Source organism: Magallana gigas, chromosome 5 (genome assembly GCF_963853765.1).
Source record: "Magallana gigas chromosome 5, xbMagGiga1.1, whole genome shotgun sequence".
NCBI classification, from domain to species: domain Eukaryota; kingdom Metazoa; phylum Mollusca; class Bivalvia; order Ostreida; family Ostreidae; genus Magallana; species Magallana gigas.
Window position 1 is genome coordinate 16,951,001 of NC_088857.1, and position 17,982 is coordinate 16,968,982.

The 17,982-nt window shown below is 33.1% G+C and overlaps 1 protein-coding gene across 10 annotated transcripts in view; it reads right to left on the reverse strand.

The window, feature by feature from the left end:
• The window catches only part of LOC105317200 (uncharacterized), a 47,061-nt gene that overhangs the window by 10,509 nt on the left and 18,570 nt on the right, over positions 1-17,982 (reverse strand). For 7 of the 10 annotated variants that reach the window (XR_010714414.1, XM_066086184.1, XM_066086182.1 and 4 more), the window contains exons 15-40: positions 16,035-16,230; positions 15,410-15,660; positions 13,697-13,925; positions 13,230-13,472; positions 12,248-12,376; positions 11,714-11,917; positions 11,360-11,608; positions 10,932-11,133; positions 10,053-10,219; positions 9,576-9,737; positions 9,155-9,283; positions 7,394-7,522; positions 7,156-7,272; positions 6,945-7,067; positions 6,528-6,779; positions 6,196-6,321; positions 5,483-5,611; positions 5,217-5,351; positions 4,671-4,790; positions 4,330-4,578; positions 3,554-3,811; positions 1,878-1,997; positions 1,534-1,782; positions 744-1,001; positions 400-519; positions 62-307 (exon numbers count right to left, since the gene is read on the reverse strand). Coding sequence is in view for 9 of the 10 variants with exons in the window: in XM_066086184.1 (XP_065942256.1) it covers positions 62-307; positions 400-519; positions 744-1,001; positions 1,534-1,782; positions 1,878-1,997; positions 3,554-3,811; positions 4,330-4,578; positions 4,671-4,790; positions 5,217-5,351; positions 5,483-5,611; positions 6,196-6,321; positions 6,528-6,779; positions 6,945-7,067; positions 7,156-7,272; positions 7,394-7,522; positions 9,155-9,283; positions 9,576-9,737; positions 10,053-10,219; positions 10,932-11,133; positions 11,360-11,608; positions 11,714-11,917; positions 12,248-12,376; positions 13,230-13,472; positions 13,697-13,925; positions 15,410-15,660; positions 16,035-16,230 (4,792 nt within the window). In the remaining variant the exon portion in view is untranslated. The remainder of the gene's footprint in view (positions 1-61; positions 308-399; positions 520-743; positions 1,002-1,533; positions 1,783-1,877; positions 1,998-3,553; positions 3,812-4,329; positions 4,579-4,670; positions 4,791-5,216; positions 5,352-5,482; positions 5,612-6,195; positions 6,322-6,527; positions 6,780-6,944; positions 7,068-7,155; positions 7,273-7,393; positions 7,523-9,154; positions 9,284-9,575; positions 9,738-10,052; positions 10,220-10,931; positions 11,134-11,359; positions 11,609-11,713; positions 11,918-12,247; positions 12,377-13,229; positions 13,473-13,696; positions 13,926-15,409; positions 15,661-16,034; positions 16,231-17,982) is intronic. The other 3 variants (XM_066086185.1, XM_066086186.1, XM_066086187.1) reach the window with 3 other exon arrangements.

Genomic DNA, 17,982 nt, shown 5'->3' on the forward strand with positions numbered 1-17,982 from the left:
TTAGAATTGGTCGACTTCTGTACTGTTTTGATTAAAAAAAATGGTACGAAGAGAAACTCACTGTGGCAGTTGGTTAGTGTTGTGCTGTTTAAGACATATCCTTTAGAGCACGAACAACGAAAGCTTCCAGGAATGTTTGTACAGTTCTGACACCCGTCAATACCGGTATCTATAGTACTGCATTCATCAATGTCTTCACATTTACTGAAGTTAACCACATTAAAACCGTCGCGACAACTACATACGTAACTACCGTCAGTATTATTACAGTAATGTTCACAATGGGAACCAAGGCATTCATCTATATCTATATAAAAAAATGTTGTCTTAGTTTACGAAAAATATCTTTATGAAAGATATCAGCATTTTAAAGTGGATTAATATACAAATGAATTTTACCTTTGCATGATCTTCCATCATTTTCCAATGAGTATCCAGTGGTGCAAGCACACTCAAAGGAGCCTTGAAGGTTTGTGCAATTATGTTGGCAGGTGCTTGATTCATTGCATTCATCAATATCTGTGTTAAAAAAAATATATTTCTATAATATATTCTCGAAAACATTCCTCTATATCTATTAAACAATCAACGAAAAGTGTCTCTTATTATGTAAATATAACATACTCTACCTAAAGAAGTCAACAGATTTCGATTTTCAATGATAATCATGCAATATAAAGAAATTTGTCAACATTCATACCATCAACACAACGTCAGGTTTCAAAACGAATCATGCAGTTTACCTTTGCAGCTGTCATTTGCGCTGTTGGTAAAACCTTCTTTGCATCTACATATAAAGGACCCGTCATTGTTGATACATTCCTCTGTGTAGCTATTGCATGGATTGTCTGTACTGTTACATTCATTAATGTCTGTTTCACAAAGTGTTCCGGTCCATCCAGGTTTACAGTAACAACCAGTTATATGGTCACATCTTTCAGAACCTTGTCCACAACTGCACTGTTCTTGACAATTTTCTCCGTAATAGCCTTCTGGACATTCTGTAAAACCAAAAAACAATGTACACATAAGGCAAGAAACATTGTTAACAGACAGATTCCCACACTTTTACATGCTTTTCTAACCTTTTTTTTTATGTAAAAGTATTATTCAAGAAAGAATATTATACATACAATGTAGAATAGAATGTGTTCTGATAGACAGACTGACAGAAAATCAAAGACAAACAGACAACCAGAGAGTATCACTTGAAGGGTTTGGTAAAATTAGTTTTGTATTACTGTTACAGAGCTGGATATCGAAATATTTCTCTGTTACCCTAATGCAAGTTTTTCAAAAATATAAGACAAGCTAAAATTCATAGCACCCTTCCTCCTTTATCGGGTGAGAGTTCAATTAAATGGGACCCAGATTATATCAAATATAAAAATATTTGATACTTGAGAGTAATCGAACATATTAACAATTAATGAAAACACTGAAGATCATCTATTTTTCATATACACTGTAGCTAGAACGTCAGATAAAAAAAATAATTCTATATAGTATAATTTGAGTAAAACATGGACTTACTGGTGCAGTTTGACATTGCTGTGTTGTTTAGAACGTATCCTTCAAAGCACGAACAGTGAAAACTTCCGGGGGTATTTGTACAGTTCTGACATCCATCAATACCGGTATTAATAGTACTGCATTCATCAATGTCTTCACATTTGCTGAAGTTAGCCAAATTGTAACCGTCCCGACAACTACATACGTAACTACCGTCAGTATTATTACAGTAATGTTCACAATGGGAATCTTGAAGGCATTCATCTATATCTATATAAAAAAAAAATTTGGTCTTAATTTACGAAAGATATCTTTATGAAAGATATTAGTATTTTAAAGTGGATTAATATACAAATGAATTTTACCTTTGCATGATCTTCCATCATTTTCCAATGAGTATCCAGTGGTGCAAGCACACTCAAAGGAGCCTTGAAGGTTTGAGCAATTATGTTGGCAGGTGCTTGATTCATTGCATTCATCAATATCTGTGTTAATAAATATTTTTCTAAAACAAAATCTCGAAGATATTCCTCTATATCTATTAAACAATCAAGGAAAAGTGTCTCCTAGATATATTAAGATTTTCAACTGTCTTTGTCTGTGATACAATGTAACATTACAAATCAATTTGAACCCTAAAACCCAATACCTTCATAAAAAATGAGTGACAAAAAATGGGCGTGTCTTATAGCATAACCAAATAAGAGGCGCATGGGCCACATCGCTCACCTGAACAACAGTTCCTTGTAACATTCTATTTCATAGCATATGCTATTTCTATTTTAAACTTTGAACCTCTTTCTGGGGCCCCAGTATTGGTTGGTATTTTATGGTTGGCTTTAACAATTTAAAATCTACAGAATTTTAGGATGCTTGCATATTAATCTCACAAACTGTAGCTTTGTAGTTTTCGAAAAGAAAATTTTTAAACGCTTTCAATAATATATCATTATTTCTATGTTAAATTTTGAACCCCTCTTGGGGCCCAAATAAAGGCCTGGTGGTCACAGCTTTATTGATGTACAATCTATATTATTTAAGGATGCTTGCAGAGTAATCTCACAAATTGAAGCATTGTAGTTCTTGAAAAGAATGTTAAACTTTGAACCCCAGCTCGGGCCCCATTTTTGTCCGAGGGCCACGAATTTTTCACTATATGTACAAGGTTAGCTTTTGTGTAAACATTTCTGATGTAGTGGCTCTTGAGAAGATATTTAAAGATTTTTTTCCTATGTAATTTTATGTTCAACTTAGAACCCCACCTGGAGCCCTCAGTTTGGTCCGAGGGTCGCGATTTTTACAATTTAGAATTTTCACTATATATACAAGCTCTTGTGTAAATATTGGAATTTCTGATGCAGTGGTTCTTGAGAAGAAGGTTTTAAAGATACACACCCTATAGTCACTGTTTTACAATTATCTCCCTTTTAAAAGGGATAGGCCCTTTATATTTACAATTTAGAATCTCATCCCCATAAAAATGCTTTGTACCAAGTTTCGTTAAATTTGGCTCAGATGTTCTAGTCAAATTGTTTGTTGAAGTCAAAAATGTGAAAAATTTACAGACGGACGGACGGGCGGCGGAGAACAGGTGATCAGAAAAGCTCACATGAACATTCAGCTCAGGTAAGCTAAAAACGGCATTGGCTGCGTCGCGTAGTAATATACTAGTATGGCATATGCTTAAAAAATAGTGGTTTTAAAATAATGTTGTTTTAAAGTGTACAAATTGGAAATAATATAAGTAAAAGTAATAAGAAATCATTCTTTGAATATTATGAGGTGATAGTTTTCTTTGGAGGGTGGTCAAATATATCATAAAGCCCTTCGGGCTTTATTGGATTGGACCACGCCCCGACCTATTTGAACACCCCACAATACTAAAAGAATGATTCCTTATTCCGTAAGTAAATACAACATACTCTACCTAAACAAGTCTGTAGATTTCGATTTTCAATAATAATTGTGCAATATAAAGAAATTTGTCAACATTCATACAATCAACTCAACGTCCTGTCTCAAAACGAATCATGAATTTTACCTTTGCAGCTGTCATTAGCGTTGTTGGTAAAACCTTCTTTGCATGTACATATAAAAGATCCGTCATTGTTGATACAATCCTCTGTGTAGCTATTGCATGGATTGTCTGTACTGTTACATTCATTGATGTCTGTTTCACAAAGTGTTCCGGTCCATCCAGGTTTACAGTAACAACCAGTTATATGGTCACATCTTTCAGAACCTTGTCCACAACTGCACTGCTCTTGACAATTTTCTCCGTAATAGCCTTCTGGACATTCTGTAAAACCAAAAAACAATGTAAGAAACTTGTTAACAGATACAGATTCCCACACTTTAATATGTTTTTTAACCTTTTTTATATTCAAAAGTATTATTCAAGAAGAGAATATTATACATACAATGTAGAATAGAATGTGTTCTGATAGACAGACTGACAGAAAATCAAAGACAAACAGACACCCAGATAGTATCACTTGAAGGGTTTGGTAAACTTAGTTTTGTATTACTGTTACAGAGCTGGATATCGAAATATTTCTCTGTTACCCTAATGCAAGTTTTTCAAAAATATAAGAGAAGCTGAAATTCATAGCATCCTTCCTCCTTTGTCGGGAAAGATTTCACTTACATGGAACCCGGATTATATTAAATATAAATATATTTGATACTTGAGAGTAATGAAACATATTAACATTCAATGGAAACACTAAGATCATCTATTTTTCATAGACACTATAGCTAGAACATCAGATAAAAAATATTCCTATATAGTATAATTTGAGTAAAACATTGACTTACTGGTGCAGTTTGACATTGTTGTGTTGTTTAGAACGTATCCTTCAAAGCACGAACAGTGAAAACTTCCGGGGGTATTTGTACAGTTCTGACATCCATCAACACCGGTATTAATAGTACTGCATTCATCAATATCTTCACATTTGCTGAAGTTGACCACATTATAACCGTCCCGACAACTACATAAGTAACTACCGTCAGTATTATTACAGTAATGTTCACAATGGGAATCTTGAAGGCATTCATCTATATCTATATAAAAAAATATTGTATTAATTTACGAAAGATTTCTTTATGAAAAAGATTATTACTTTAAACTTTACCTATATACAAATGAATTTTACCTTTGCATGATCTTCCATCATTTTCCAATGAGTATCCAGTAGTGCAAGCACACTCAAAGGAACCTTGAAGGTTTGTGCAATTATGTTGGCAGGTGCTTGATTCATTGCATTCATCAATATCTGTGTTAATAATAATGGTTCTACATACCGTAAATTGTAAAAGGTTTACAGAAAGACGGGAAGATGCAGATGGACGTACAAGACAACCTTTGATTTATCAGTGAAAGTCTGAATTAATGGAAAGGTTTGATAATGTATATCCTATATAAAAAGAAAATTTATAAAAGTTGTCGTAGAGGACACTGGTGGCAAAAGAAAAGGATTGGATTGGGTGGAGAGAATGTGTGGCTGTCTAATGTGCCACCTGGCATGAAGAGGCAAAAGTAAGTATGTAAACAAAAATTCCAAAATCGTGACCATGCCCTTTTATCGATTTCAGCGGCAACGGAAACTTATGTCAATTTTACATATCCGATTACAGAGAGACGTATATATTTATTATTGCACGAATATCTAAATAAAGAAATATAGCTTTCCAGTACAAACCTTTACAAGTGCTATTGTCAAAATCAAGCTCAAATCCTGATTCACAGAAACAATATCCTTTGTATGGATCTCTCTCCCCAAACCGACATCCATAACTGCAGTTCAGCTGCGGGAATTGTGCACATACATCGCGCACTAAATGGATAGATCAACAAGATTAACTTTATTTACCAATGTTTTATTTGATTTATTAAATATGGTATGAAAATGTTAAAAAGAATGTTCAAATCAATCCCATCAACATTTTACACTGTTTAATTAAATACCTATGCCGCATGTTTTTCTATCAACGTCATCCAAAGTATATCCAAATTCACATCCACAATTAAATCCACCGATGGTGTTAATGCAAATCTGCTGACAATCAGCGATGCCTCTTTGACATTCGTCAATATCTAGAAAAGACATTTTATTTCGTATGATTAGTATGAAAACTATGTTGTATTAAAATCTTTATTGCCATTATTAACTTCTTAGCTTCATGAGTCTTTGCATTCTTATTATTGTGTAGCTTGATAGGCATTCGAATTAATTTTGAAAATCATGAACATTAAACATTTTGATTTGCTAGCTACTTTTTTTAAATCAAGAAATATACATAGAATAATTTCAATGTTACAGAACTTAAGGGGTATTTCGAAAATGTAAACTTTGTTTGTAAATTTGAAATTCCTTGATAGTACAGAAATCTCAATCCAGTCACAATGGATTCACAAGGAAAATTTAGCACTAATTCATCATAAGTTTACTCATTAAACTCCCATCTATCTAATTGCAAACAACTATTATATGTAAAATTTTACAGTGTTAAAAAGTACAAATTGATATTATAGATTAAGAAGACCAGCTAAGAATTCAGTCCTCAATTAATAAAGTTACGTACTACAAACTTATTTCGAATACCCATTGGAAGATTAATAAAAAGCTTGTTTGATTTCTCAACTATATGAGATAGATTAAAATAGAATTTTCTACAAACCTTCACAACCAGAATCATACTTCTGAAAACCGGGCTTGCAGTTGCAAGTATAATTTCCATAAAGATTCTGACAATTGGTATCCACTGAGCATGTATTCAAAGTTATATCCGAACATTCGTCAATATCTAAAAATAGAAATACATTATAGTGTAAAAAAAAATACAAAATGATATATTTTTTTCAGGAAATTACTGATCATAATTAATAAACAAATAAGTAATGTTGAGAATTATGCGAGACGGTTTAAAACTAGGCTCTTCTTGATGAAACGAATGATCAGAATATTGATACTTAGAGACGAAAATAGTGTTCACATGAAGATCAGGTTTACCGTCACAACTATCTCCATTCTTTTGAAATCCTTCTTTACAATTGCACATGTACGACCCTTCCAGGTTTTGGCACACCTTTTCATTTCCACATATGCCCTGGTCATTTTCACACTCATTGATATCGACTGTACAATTCGTTCCAGTCCAGCCACGTTTACAGAAACACCCAGTCACTGGGTCACATCGTTCCATGCCTTGTCCACAGGTGCATATTTGACTGCAATCCTCCCCAAAATATGGTTCTTCACATTCTGTTTAAAAAGGACAAAGATATATTTCACTAGTACATGTACAATTAACCAAATGTCACGATTCGACTGTTTCAGTAAAGCTTAAAGTATTTTAGAATTCATGAAATACAAAAGTATTTGTACGACAATCATTTTCATTAAATATCAAGAGAAGTGTTACTGTGCCTGAACATGAAATTTTATCTTCATTCAATTTGAATCCAGGTCGACAATCACATTGGAATGAACCGTTGGTGTTGTAACATTCTTGTAAACACTTCGGGGGTTGTAAATCGCATTCATTTACATCTAAAAATATACAAAAGTCGTATTATTTCAAGCTAAGTACAAACAAATTTTAGATAATAATTCGTTTTCAACAAGAAGTGATGAACACCTTGGCAACCTTGTCCGTCTTCGGCGAGTTGAAAACCAATTGGGCAAAGGCATTTCTTCTCGATTGGATCACAAGTGTACTCACACGATCTTTGAATGCTGTCACAAGAGTTTTCGTCTGAATAATATAATACGTATTATTAACATATAAAAAAGAAACATTTTTTTGGTCAGTGATGCTCTTAATGATATCAAAAAATGTCATTTTATTCACCCCCAAATTAGTTAAATGTACAAACCAGTTCTAGAGCAGGTAGCGTTATTGCTATTGAGAGAAAATCCCGGAAAACACAGACATTCAAATGATCCATATGTGTTGTTACAGATTTGCTCGCATCCAGATGTCTTCTCCGAACATTCGTCAATGTCTGAATTATAATCATTGAAATATTTCCTAATCAAATTATTCTCTTTGAGCCCTAAGTTGAGATATAATTTATAATTTCTTACTTTTTAATATGACGACCTGAGAAATCATTTAGGCCCCATCAAATGTGTTATGTAATTCTATTCGGTTAGTTATATAGTAGTATACTATTAAAAGACAAACATACGTCTTCAACGTTTTTTATATCTCCAAGTTTTCAAAACTTTTTATATTTGATTCTACTACAGTTATTGCCGAGATCAAAGAGATGCCGCGGACATTATTCTCCAATATACCACGAACGTCATCAGTAAAATATCAGATCAGAAATACCTATTTGCCTCGCACTGATCATGGAAGTACAACTTCAAACCGAAAAAAATTTAAAACCATGTCAATTTCACGTGTTAGTTCCAGTCAAAACAATGTGTATTGCCTCAAATCTTAATTTTTAAGAGATCAATGCGGCTGTTCCGAGGACCTCCCTAGCACATTTTCACTGCATGTTTTTACATAAAGTATATAAAGTGTAGTAGTAATAATTGTATTAAATTGTCCTTAAAATATTAGGAATGTGATTCAAAGATATTTTATAAATAAGTGAAGGGTATTAAAATCCTAAGAAAAAGTCTGTCGTCTGCATGTGGTTTCTTTGATCGATACACATGTAAACATTACTAACAAAACCGTTGGGGTTACACTGAACAGCCGTCAAAATGACCTAGATCGTCTCTCTATAGGAGAAACGATATGTAGAAATACTGCACTGTTAGTAGAATAGAAATAAAGTTCTTGTTTTCGTGAATGTTGCAGGATAACCTCCTCGGTCTCGCTAACGCCTCGGCTTACAACATTTCTCGACCTCGGAGGTTCTTCTGCAACATTCACGAAAACTCGTACTTTATTTCTTAAATGTACGCGCCGATTTGAATATTTTACCTGCTGTAAATTAAAAGTAATATACAGTAAAACTCGTTTAGTACGAACACGGATATAGCGAAATTTCGAATGTAGTGAAGTTTTTTTGAGTCCCCGGTAAAATTCTTAACAAATCTTTGCAAAATTTAACGGTTATAACAAATTCGGATATAACGAATTTACGGATATAGCGAACTGATTTTTTTTTACTTCTGTAGAGGTGAATGATAACGAAATTTAACACTTTTATAACGAATTTCTTTACAGTTTAAAAATTTTTCATTACCATTTAACATAATGGTTTGAATGAATTTATTTTGACATAAATTGTCAATTCACAATCAGATTCTTAAAGGTATCAAAAAATTATTTTCATTCTAAGCTTCAATTGTAAACTGGTGAAAGAAAAATATGTATATAGTGAATTCGCTATAGCTATTATTACGAATTCGTTATACGGATATAACGAATTACGGATATAACGAAGTAAATTCATGGGTCCCTAGGACTTCGCTATAACCGAGTTTTAATGTATAGGGTTTTGCAAGATGAAACAAACGGGAAAACAACAGAACAAAAACATTCTGCCACCTAAAATCATTCAATTGGACTGAAAGCCGCGTATCTACCCAATATTTAACCTAACATTAGAGTTTGATTATGAGCTTAATGTTAAATGACATTAGTGTATAATTTAGGCGTCTGAGACAATTACCTTTACAAGTGCCGTTGTGTTTTCTGAAGCCTGATAAACAGATGCACTGGTAGCTTCCTTCAGTATTTTCACAATGCTCAATGAAAGTATTGCAGACTTTCGAACTGTTTCCTTCACATTCGTTTATATCTATATGATTTCAGAAAAAAAATTCAAGTACGAGTCAGTTGCTTATAAAAAGTTGATAAATAAATTTTGCCATTTATTTTTTGCTACGTAGTTTTAATGTTATTCAAATCACACCAAACAGTTATAAAATGACTAAGTAACCTTTTTCAAGCAACTTACACTCGAAATTAAATATATATAAAAAATTATATATATTCTTAATTTTATTCTTTTTAATTTAAATTATCATTTATTAAAAGTTGCAGAATTTACGTTCACTACTGTTTTATTTATCAAAAATGAATATACCTACCTTCACATTTATCATTAACATCGTTATATCCCATAGGACAATCAGTACAGTTATAACCCCGACCGAATCTTATTTCCTCTTCCGGTGTTAGGTCAGTACAATTTCGTTGTAGAGGGCATGGTTCATTGAGACAGGCGTTAGTGTCCATTTCACAATTTTCACCTGCAACGATGGGTTATTGTTTTTATTTTGGTTTTGAACAAAACATCAAGTATAAGAATTGATAACAATTATAACATGTTACCATTTTTAAGTAGGCTCGATTGTCGTGGCTATTTGTAAACTATTTTGATAACCCTAAATATAGTGCTCTGAATAAAATTAAATTTTCAAATTTCAAAGCTTAATGTTTGGATATTTTCTTTACTCAATGATAGTTTATGGATATAAATATCATATGTCAAAGTTTAAGGCGGATCCGATTGTTAATTTTTTGACCATCTGGTCACCTTAAGACAGTAGAACAAGTTATATTACCGGAATAACCGATGTCACACACACAAACTGCCCAACTGTAACGGTCATTTTCGGAAGGTATAATATTGTCGTAACTGCATCTACCATTGCTTCCACAACCTTTACAAAGTACAATTGAGACGTCAATGGACGGCGATTCAGCTCCAACGTCATCTATCACACTGATACTAAAAGAAGTTATAGCAAACATAAATCAAATCTATTAATTTTAAGATAATTGACAAAAGTTTAATCTAGTCCAGACAATCTTTACAATCATATTTGTTTTGCCTCGGAATAGAATGTCTCGACGTCATTGGATGAATCGCGTCACGTGATTGCCTTATAAATTTCTTTACACGGTGAGCGTCAAACTTTATACGGCAACATGGCAGACGTAACGTTATTTGAGCTGATTTTTACAAATACGTTTAACTATACCTTTAATATTTTAAGCCCCAAAATATTTAGAGTGACCCCCCCCCCCCTTTGCCCGTGTCGTACTTTTACGATCCTACAATGGCATCCAGATTTGCACAAACGACTGACGAGGAAGGTAAACAATTAAAGAATAAAGCTATGAATTTAATTGTTACATATCATTTTTTGTTTGTTTACATATCATCTTTAGGTCCTGTTTACAGAAATTTTGGGGTCGGTTAGTCCATAGAAGGCTCGACTCCTCCTCGCTTTCTTTGGACTTTACCGACCCGACAAATTACCATAAATGGTCAGTAACAAACCTATTAAGTAATATTGTTTCTTCAAAATAACAAGGTCCCAAATCTTATTACGCTGACGATAGTAAAAAATATAATTTTATTTTAGCAAGTACATAAATAATAACTTTTCTGGAATTATTTAAATATTTTTAAAAAATGAACCATAAAAGTGTGTTACCTTAATTCTGATACAGCTGTACTGGTTGGTGTCCAATTAGCGATTCCTGTTGTTTCATTCAAAGAAAAACTTTCAGGCTGCTTCAAAAGGTTATATTTAGGCAGTTTGGTGCTGTCGTCATAGGCGTTAAATTGCATGTAAACAGTCTTACCGATTTCAACATTGATGGAACTATTGCCTGTTATTATGGGTGATTCATTTTCTGTTAAAAAAAGAGCATTGTAATCCGGGTAGTAATGTGGGATTTTTGTTGAAACATTTTCTTATATTTTAAGAGTTTTCATTGCATCTAATGTTAAATTGAAGGTATGGGCAGATGTGAATACCCATATTTTTCATAAACCTGTTTACATAAATGGCAGCTCAAGATAGAGTGAAATAAATAAATAGAGTAATGTTGTCGGGAATCTATGCGTAATAATCCTAACCAAGTATTTTTATGTCTGTATGTGCAGATGCCTCCTCTAATCCAGACGATTCTGCAAGAGCAATATCTCCTGTTGCTAGGTAATCGAAAATACAAGCCTGCGATATATTTGAACCACATTTTGTTTTAGCATCGTCTAATTTAATTCTATCTACTTCGTCCAAGAAAAGAGGTTGAAACTCAAGGTGAGAATAGTTTTGGTATGATAATCCCTTCTCGTAGTAAAACAGCGAATCCTCATTTACAAGCCCTAAAATAATGTATTTGTTAAAAAAATATCTGGCTGTTTACTCGATACACAAAATCAACAGTTTACAATATAAAATAATATTATTGATTGAAATAAATAACTTACATTTTTGGCCAAAATTGAAGTAAAGATCTCTCTCTGTGTTGGTTGCATTTTCATCTAACAAAGTTCCATTGGGAAGTATAAACTCATTAGTTGCATTTCCATCAAAATTTCCCATCAATCCTTTGGCAAAACCACTATATGCGTTATCAACAACCACCTCTGATATCAAAAAGCGCACACCCAAACTAACTCTAAGAATTATAGCTTGAAAAGAAAAAGAAAAAAACCCTAAAGATAAAACAGCATTGTTGAAAACAAATCTGATCTTTTTTCAATACCAGCCCGTAAATTAAAAACAATTGTTAACATCATATTTGTTATAAAGTTGTCCTCAACTTCAACTGAAATAATTTTTGGTCTAAGCATTATTGAATAACAATTCCTTTGATGGAAACTTTGTTTTTTCTTCTCCAACTCCTTACTGATTTCATAATGTTACGAGAATTTGCTTTGGGAGACACATTTGTTGCAAAATATAGTGGACCGTATTTGAGAACGTAATATGTATTTATGCTACAATGTAATTAGACTCACATGTTTGCAGGAACGATGCTGCCAATGTTCTGTTTTCCCACCGGACACTCAAGTTTTGATTCAGTGAAACATAAGACTCATTTCCAAATTCTCTTGTCAAATCCCTATCATTGACTCTTACAAGCATTTCTTTAAAAAATCAATTAAGGTAAGGTTTGCGGCTTGCATTTTTTAGAGGTTGTACCAAAGTTACATACCATGTTGTTCACTATACTAAAGTCTTTTTTCTCATGAAATTCAAATGAATTTTGCCCGTCCCATTTTATAACGTTCATGATTTCCAATTTTCATTTTGATGAAATGTAAACAATTTCGTGAAAATATGTACATTTTATATGTGACTATTATGGGGGTTATTTATGCTTAAAATGTTCGAAAATAATATCACTATTAATATCATGATTCACTTTTATTAATTTCTGATGAACTATCTAAAAATAGAATAAAATTCAACAGAAGTCTTAATTTTGGACTACTATTATGTAAACGAAAACATCTTATTTGAAACCTTTCCAAGTCCACCGATTTCAGGAAAAACGTATCTTAGAATATGTGTAATCTGATGTTTCTTAAACACTATTCAAAACCATATGATGCGGATTTCGTTTCGTGGAAATTGATAAAATGCCTGTGTCCTCTTATTTTTTCATTGAAACTAAAAAACCCCGCGAAATAAAAAAAACCTGAAATCAATTATGGCATCATATCAATTTTGACGTCATAACTGAAATAAAGGGTAGTTGGTGTTACGTCACAATGAAAATGTGTGAGTTATCTCCCTGTAACCGCAAACTTTACCTTAAGTAAATGAAAACACTGAAACAAATTGAGACCTATATGTAGAGAATACAAATATGTTCAACAACCTTAACGATTTCATTAAAATGATTTGCATTGATAATGGTAATGAATGTAAATATTAATCAATATTATAAACTAATGGTTTTTGATTCAGATGTTGATCATTCAGAAGGCGCTTTACTTGTCTTGTCCTGAGACATTTCTATTTGTAGTTTTGATCCAGTCTGGTCCAGTGCAACAAAGGCACTAAATATGGTAGCGTTGATACTGGTCCCGTTGGCTGTCGTTGCTAGGTCTGTTCTTGCTTGGAGGTCAAACTGTATTGAGTCTTTAGATATCTTTAACATTGTGTACTCTCCGTACCCATTGAACGTGTAGTTTTTGCCATCCAGTGTTACAATATGTGGGTCTCCGAAATTCAGTGCTAGATACAAGTATAAAGTTGTAAGTACATACGAAAGCGTGCATTGAGATTACTTTATAGACAGCCATAGTTTATGTGATATAGACGAGGAATACAATCTCATGAAACGCATTGTATCTAAAATATCAATCTAAACCATTTATAACATGTTCGGCAAACATAATTCTAGTATATATTTTCAACTAAAAATGGACAATGATTTCAAATCATTATCGTATAAATACCGGGATTAAAAGGAGATCGTCGGTAGCACAAGGGAATAGGGCGGACCTCATAAAATAAATTGCATTGTTTCGTCTTGATGCAGCATGCCTCTCGTGCATTGAGGTCTTCTATGGTATAAAGACGTCGCTCAAAAAACGGATTATACTGTAAAATAGTTCCAGCAGATGGCAAGGAACGTTCTAAAGGGCCCAGATTATTAATAGACCCAAGCATCCTATAACAGCATTCCTATGAAATAATAAAGAAAACATCCTGATTTTTATTGTTGTGTTGCGTTGTGGTTCAGGCGTTGCAATTACAATCTTGAAAAGATTTCGAAAAAAGGTTTATTGTTGAAAAATAACCTAACGAAATTTTAAAAAAACCCAAATTGTAATTTCAAAGAAAGAATGAAAATAACTAAAAACTCACTGTATATTAATAACGTCATGATTAATTATAATTTTAAAGACAAAACGTCATAAAATCATAAGTCATGTAGGCAAATGAAAACCTTGATTAACTGATCGCATTATCTTTTTAAAGGAAAACAAATTGTTGCAGAATATATGCAACTTATATAAAACCTTAACAAAATGAAGTTATAATTGGTGCGATTATAATGTCTCTCAAACGAACGAAGCCATCATATGGAGTAGGGATTACTGACATGGGTCAAATTTTACAGACAAAAAGATTTAATACTTTATTACCTCTTATTTTGGAAATTCAAGATGTTCCCCATGGGTAATTTACTATATATCAGATGAACCTACATGATCCAAGGATCAAGAATATATATGTTCTATAAGTGGAGATTTCCACCGTTTTCAAGATATTTGGGCACTTTCTGTTTTAGGGGGTGAGGACCAACCCTGGTCTCGTTAGCTACATGCCATATGATGCCCCTTTACACAAGTAACAAGACTATATATGGTTAATGGGTAGGGATGTTCAAGATCAAACGTTTTCAAGATATTTGGACACTTCCTGTTCCGGGGGGGGGGGGGGAGGGGGGGTTGAGGACCAACCCCCGGCCTCGTAATCTACATACCATCTGATGCCCCTTGATGCAAGAACAAGAATAAAAATGGCTTCGGGGTGGGGAACCGTTTTCAAGATATTTGGGCACTTCCTTTAAGGGGGCTCAGGATCACCCCCGGGCTCATGACCTACATACCATTTGAAGCCCCTTGACACAAGGAACAAGAATATGTGGTTTATAAGCGGGGATCCCAACCGTTATTGAGATATATGGTCATTCCAATTCCTGAGGATAGGGATGACACCAGGGGGCAGACCTGACAAACTCCATATTATTGCCTATAACAGTCAATTTATGATTCTGAAGATCCTATGTTATTATCTCTGTTTTAAAGTAATAACCATTTACAACAGAGTCTACGATATTTACTATCAGGTTCAATGTTTAACCCCCCCCCCTTTGACCCCCCCCCCCCAAAAGTTGTTGGCCACCCCAAAATGAAAAAATTCAACCGGGAAACATGACTAGATATGCAGGCCTATCACATTCTAGAGATTTGTATAATTACATTTGGCCGCTTTGAGAAACGCAATGACAAATCCATAGTTAAGAAAAAGAAGAAGATAAAACACTGAGCAAACACAATAAATCTCCAAACGTCGTTTTGAAGACCTAACAACAGTTTCATAATTTTTTTTATTTTTTCCCACTTTATTTCAAGCAGATATTATCGAAAAAATATACATACCGTGTTTCTTCCAACAATCATTGTAGCATAGCAGAGTACTTGATTGATCGTGTCAAATCTGCTTACGGCATAACGGGGATCAAATCTTAGCAAGATGCCATTACATGGACAAAGAATAGGATTATGAAAGGACGTTAACTGAATGTAGATATTTTCTTCTTTATTTTTGATATACCAATCGAAACATCCCTTTTCATTTTTGTTCAATGGATCACCAGTCGTCATTTTATGTATCCAGAACCCGTTTACTCCTTAAAAGGAACAGAAACAATATTAAAAGATCTATGACAAGTAAATTTGCGATTCACTAAATTGTTTTCAAGTCAATGATAAGGCTGATGAAGAAACAAATGTTTTATAGACATGCAACGAAAATAAAAACTTCGTTCAAAGCATGACGTCAACCTCTTAACCAGTCACTGGAATAAAAGTGGGATGATAAAATATAATCAAAAAGTTAATCAATAAAGATAGATTCATTTTCAGTTCAGTTTAGCTAAACAAATGCACATACACCAGAAAGGTTTGAAACCGTATTAATGAATGAATCGCTATACGATTTCTTTTCTGAATTTTAACAAATTAATTGTTAATGATAACTATTTTTACTAATGTGTAATCCTACCTCTGTTGCCTGGATTTTCACTCATTTTGAAGGCCCTTTTTGTATTTGAATATTGGTTTTTCATAGAAGTCTTTTCATATTGATAGCCAATCGTTATTTTTCTGTTTTTAATCGATTCAAGATTTACATCGATATAATTGAAGACGGTAAAAGTACTTTGCCCATCCGTGATCAAAAGCCACTGAAAAGTAATAGTCTGCAACAAAAGTTTAAGTTTTTAGATTTAAAATACAATGCTTATAATACTTTTACATTCATGCTTGTCCTACAATATACAGGCACTGTGCATCATGGTTTTTGCAGTAAATAAAAACTGTTTTTTTAGGGTATTTAAACTCTCATGAGGTGTCCTCCTTAATGCAATTGATGAATATGATAGTGGAAATTATATAAACGGCTTATTTCTGTGTCAATAGCTTTCACTTTTATTAGTTATTAATGAAGTTCGACCAAATCACAGAATTATCAAGCAAGGCATTATGTCGCCACAATATATATGGTTCTTTTATACTAGTTGTATGAAAATTCAAGGGGCGTTGCCACAAATTTGATCAAAGTTTATTTTTCTGTTTTACATGTTTACAATGTTCAAAAAGGCTTTTCTAATAGTCAACCATAATTTGAGTGTCATTCGACGAAGTTTACAATTCTTTGTTATGTAAACAGTGCATCGGTTATGTGTTGAAAAGAAAATTCCACGTTTAGACCTATAATGAAAATATTTATATTCTACTGTGTTTTTTCCATTAAAATATGTTATCTTGAAATGCCCCTAAATGCAACAACTAAATCACTGCGTATAATTTACAAAAGCATTTCCCATATATTGATTTCTAAGTTATCGGTTTAAAAATAAATATCAACCATGTTGTTAAAAGTCCATGTTTTAAATTATACAACAATAAAGTTAATTCTATTGTTAAAAGCAGTATATCTAAGTTATCTTTCATTAATTATACTTTCAAGTCTCATCTCAACAGTGTATCGGTTCTGAAAAAAAACCAGCTGTACACCCCATTACCAATTTACTCCGTGATCTGCAATTTATACCGATTTATTTCATAAACAAAATTTTCAATAAGGGAATGAAAATTTAATCATCAAAATATTTATTTTTGACGTCGTCGTGTCAATAACTGCCGTTAGTTGAGCAGACAAATTATCATAGCGCGTTAACGCGCGTTATTAGTCCCCTACCGGTTTTCACCGGAGGGGACTATAGCTTTCCTCTGCATGCGTCAGTCTGTCTATCGGTCCGTCCGTCTGTCTGTCCAACTTCAGTTTTCCACACTTTTTTTCTTTATGCGTTTGAGGAATAATATGAAATTTGCTGAACAGCTTCAAAATGTCAAACTACAGATCAAGTTTACACTTTTGTAGCGTCTGGTTGACATATTTTCGAGAAAATTAATTTTTTTAATCCCAATTTTTTAATGTTCGGGTTCGATATTCTGCCTAACAGTGCATTGTTTTCACAATTTCCACAAACCGGTAGGGGACGTGTATTGCTTATGCAATACTCTCAGAATGCTTGTTCAATTTGTCTTCTCACCTAACAGCAGTTTTTGAAACGACAACTTCAAAAATAATTCATTAAATTCTATAGGAACAAACGCTGGGAAATGTTTATTAATGTTCAAAACGATTAGCAGGTATAAAATCAGCTTGAAAACTGGTATATTGAACTAATGTAAGCAAAAATATGGCACGAACCTTGTTTAGATAACAAACAATTGTGGGCTGTCTATCTTGCTAATAACTCTTCTACTTGCACTTATATTTTGGTTCATCATTAGAAATGCATTATTAAAGCGTTGTAAACATTAAAATTAGAAAGAAAAAAAAAACATTTGCCCGAAATGGTAACTATGCGCCTTTAAATATCGTTTTCTGAAGGAATTTATTGATAAATCGTTGAAACTTTCAAAACAATATTAAACATGCGCCT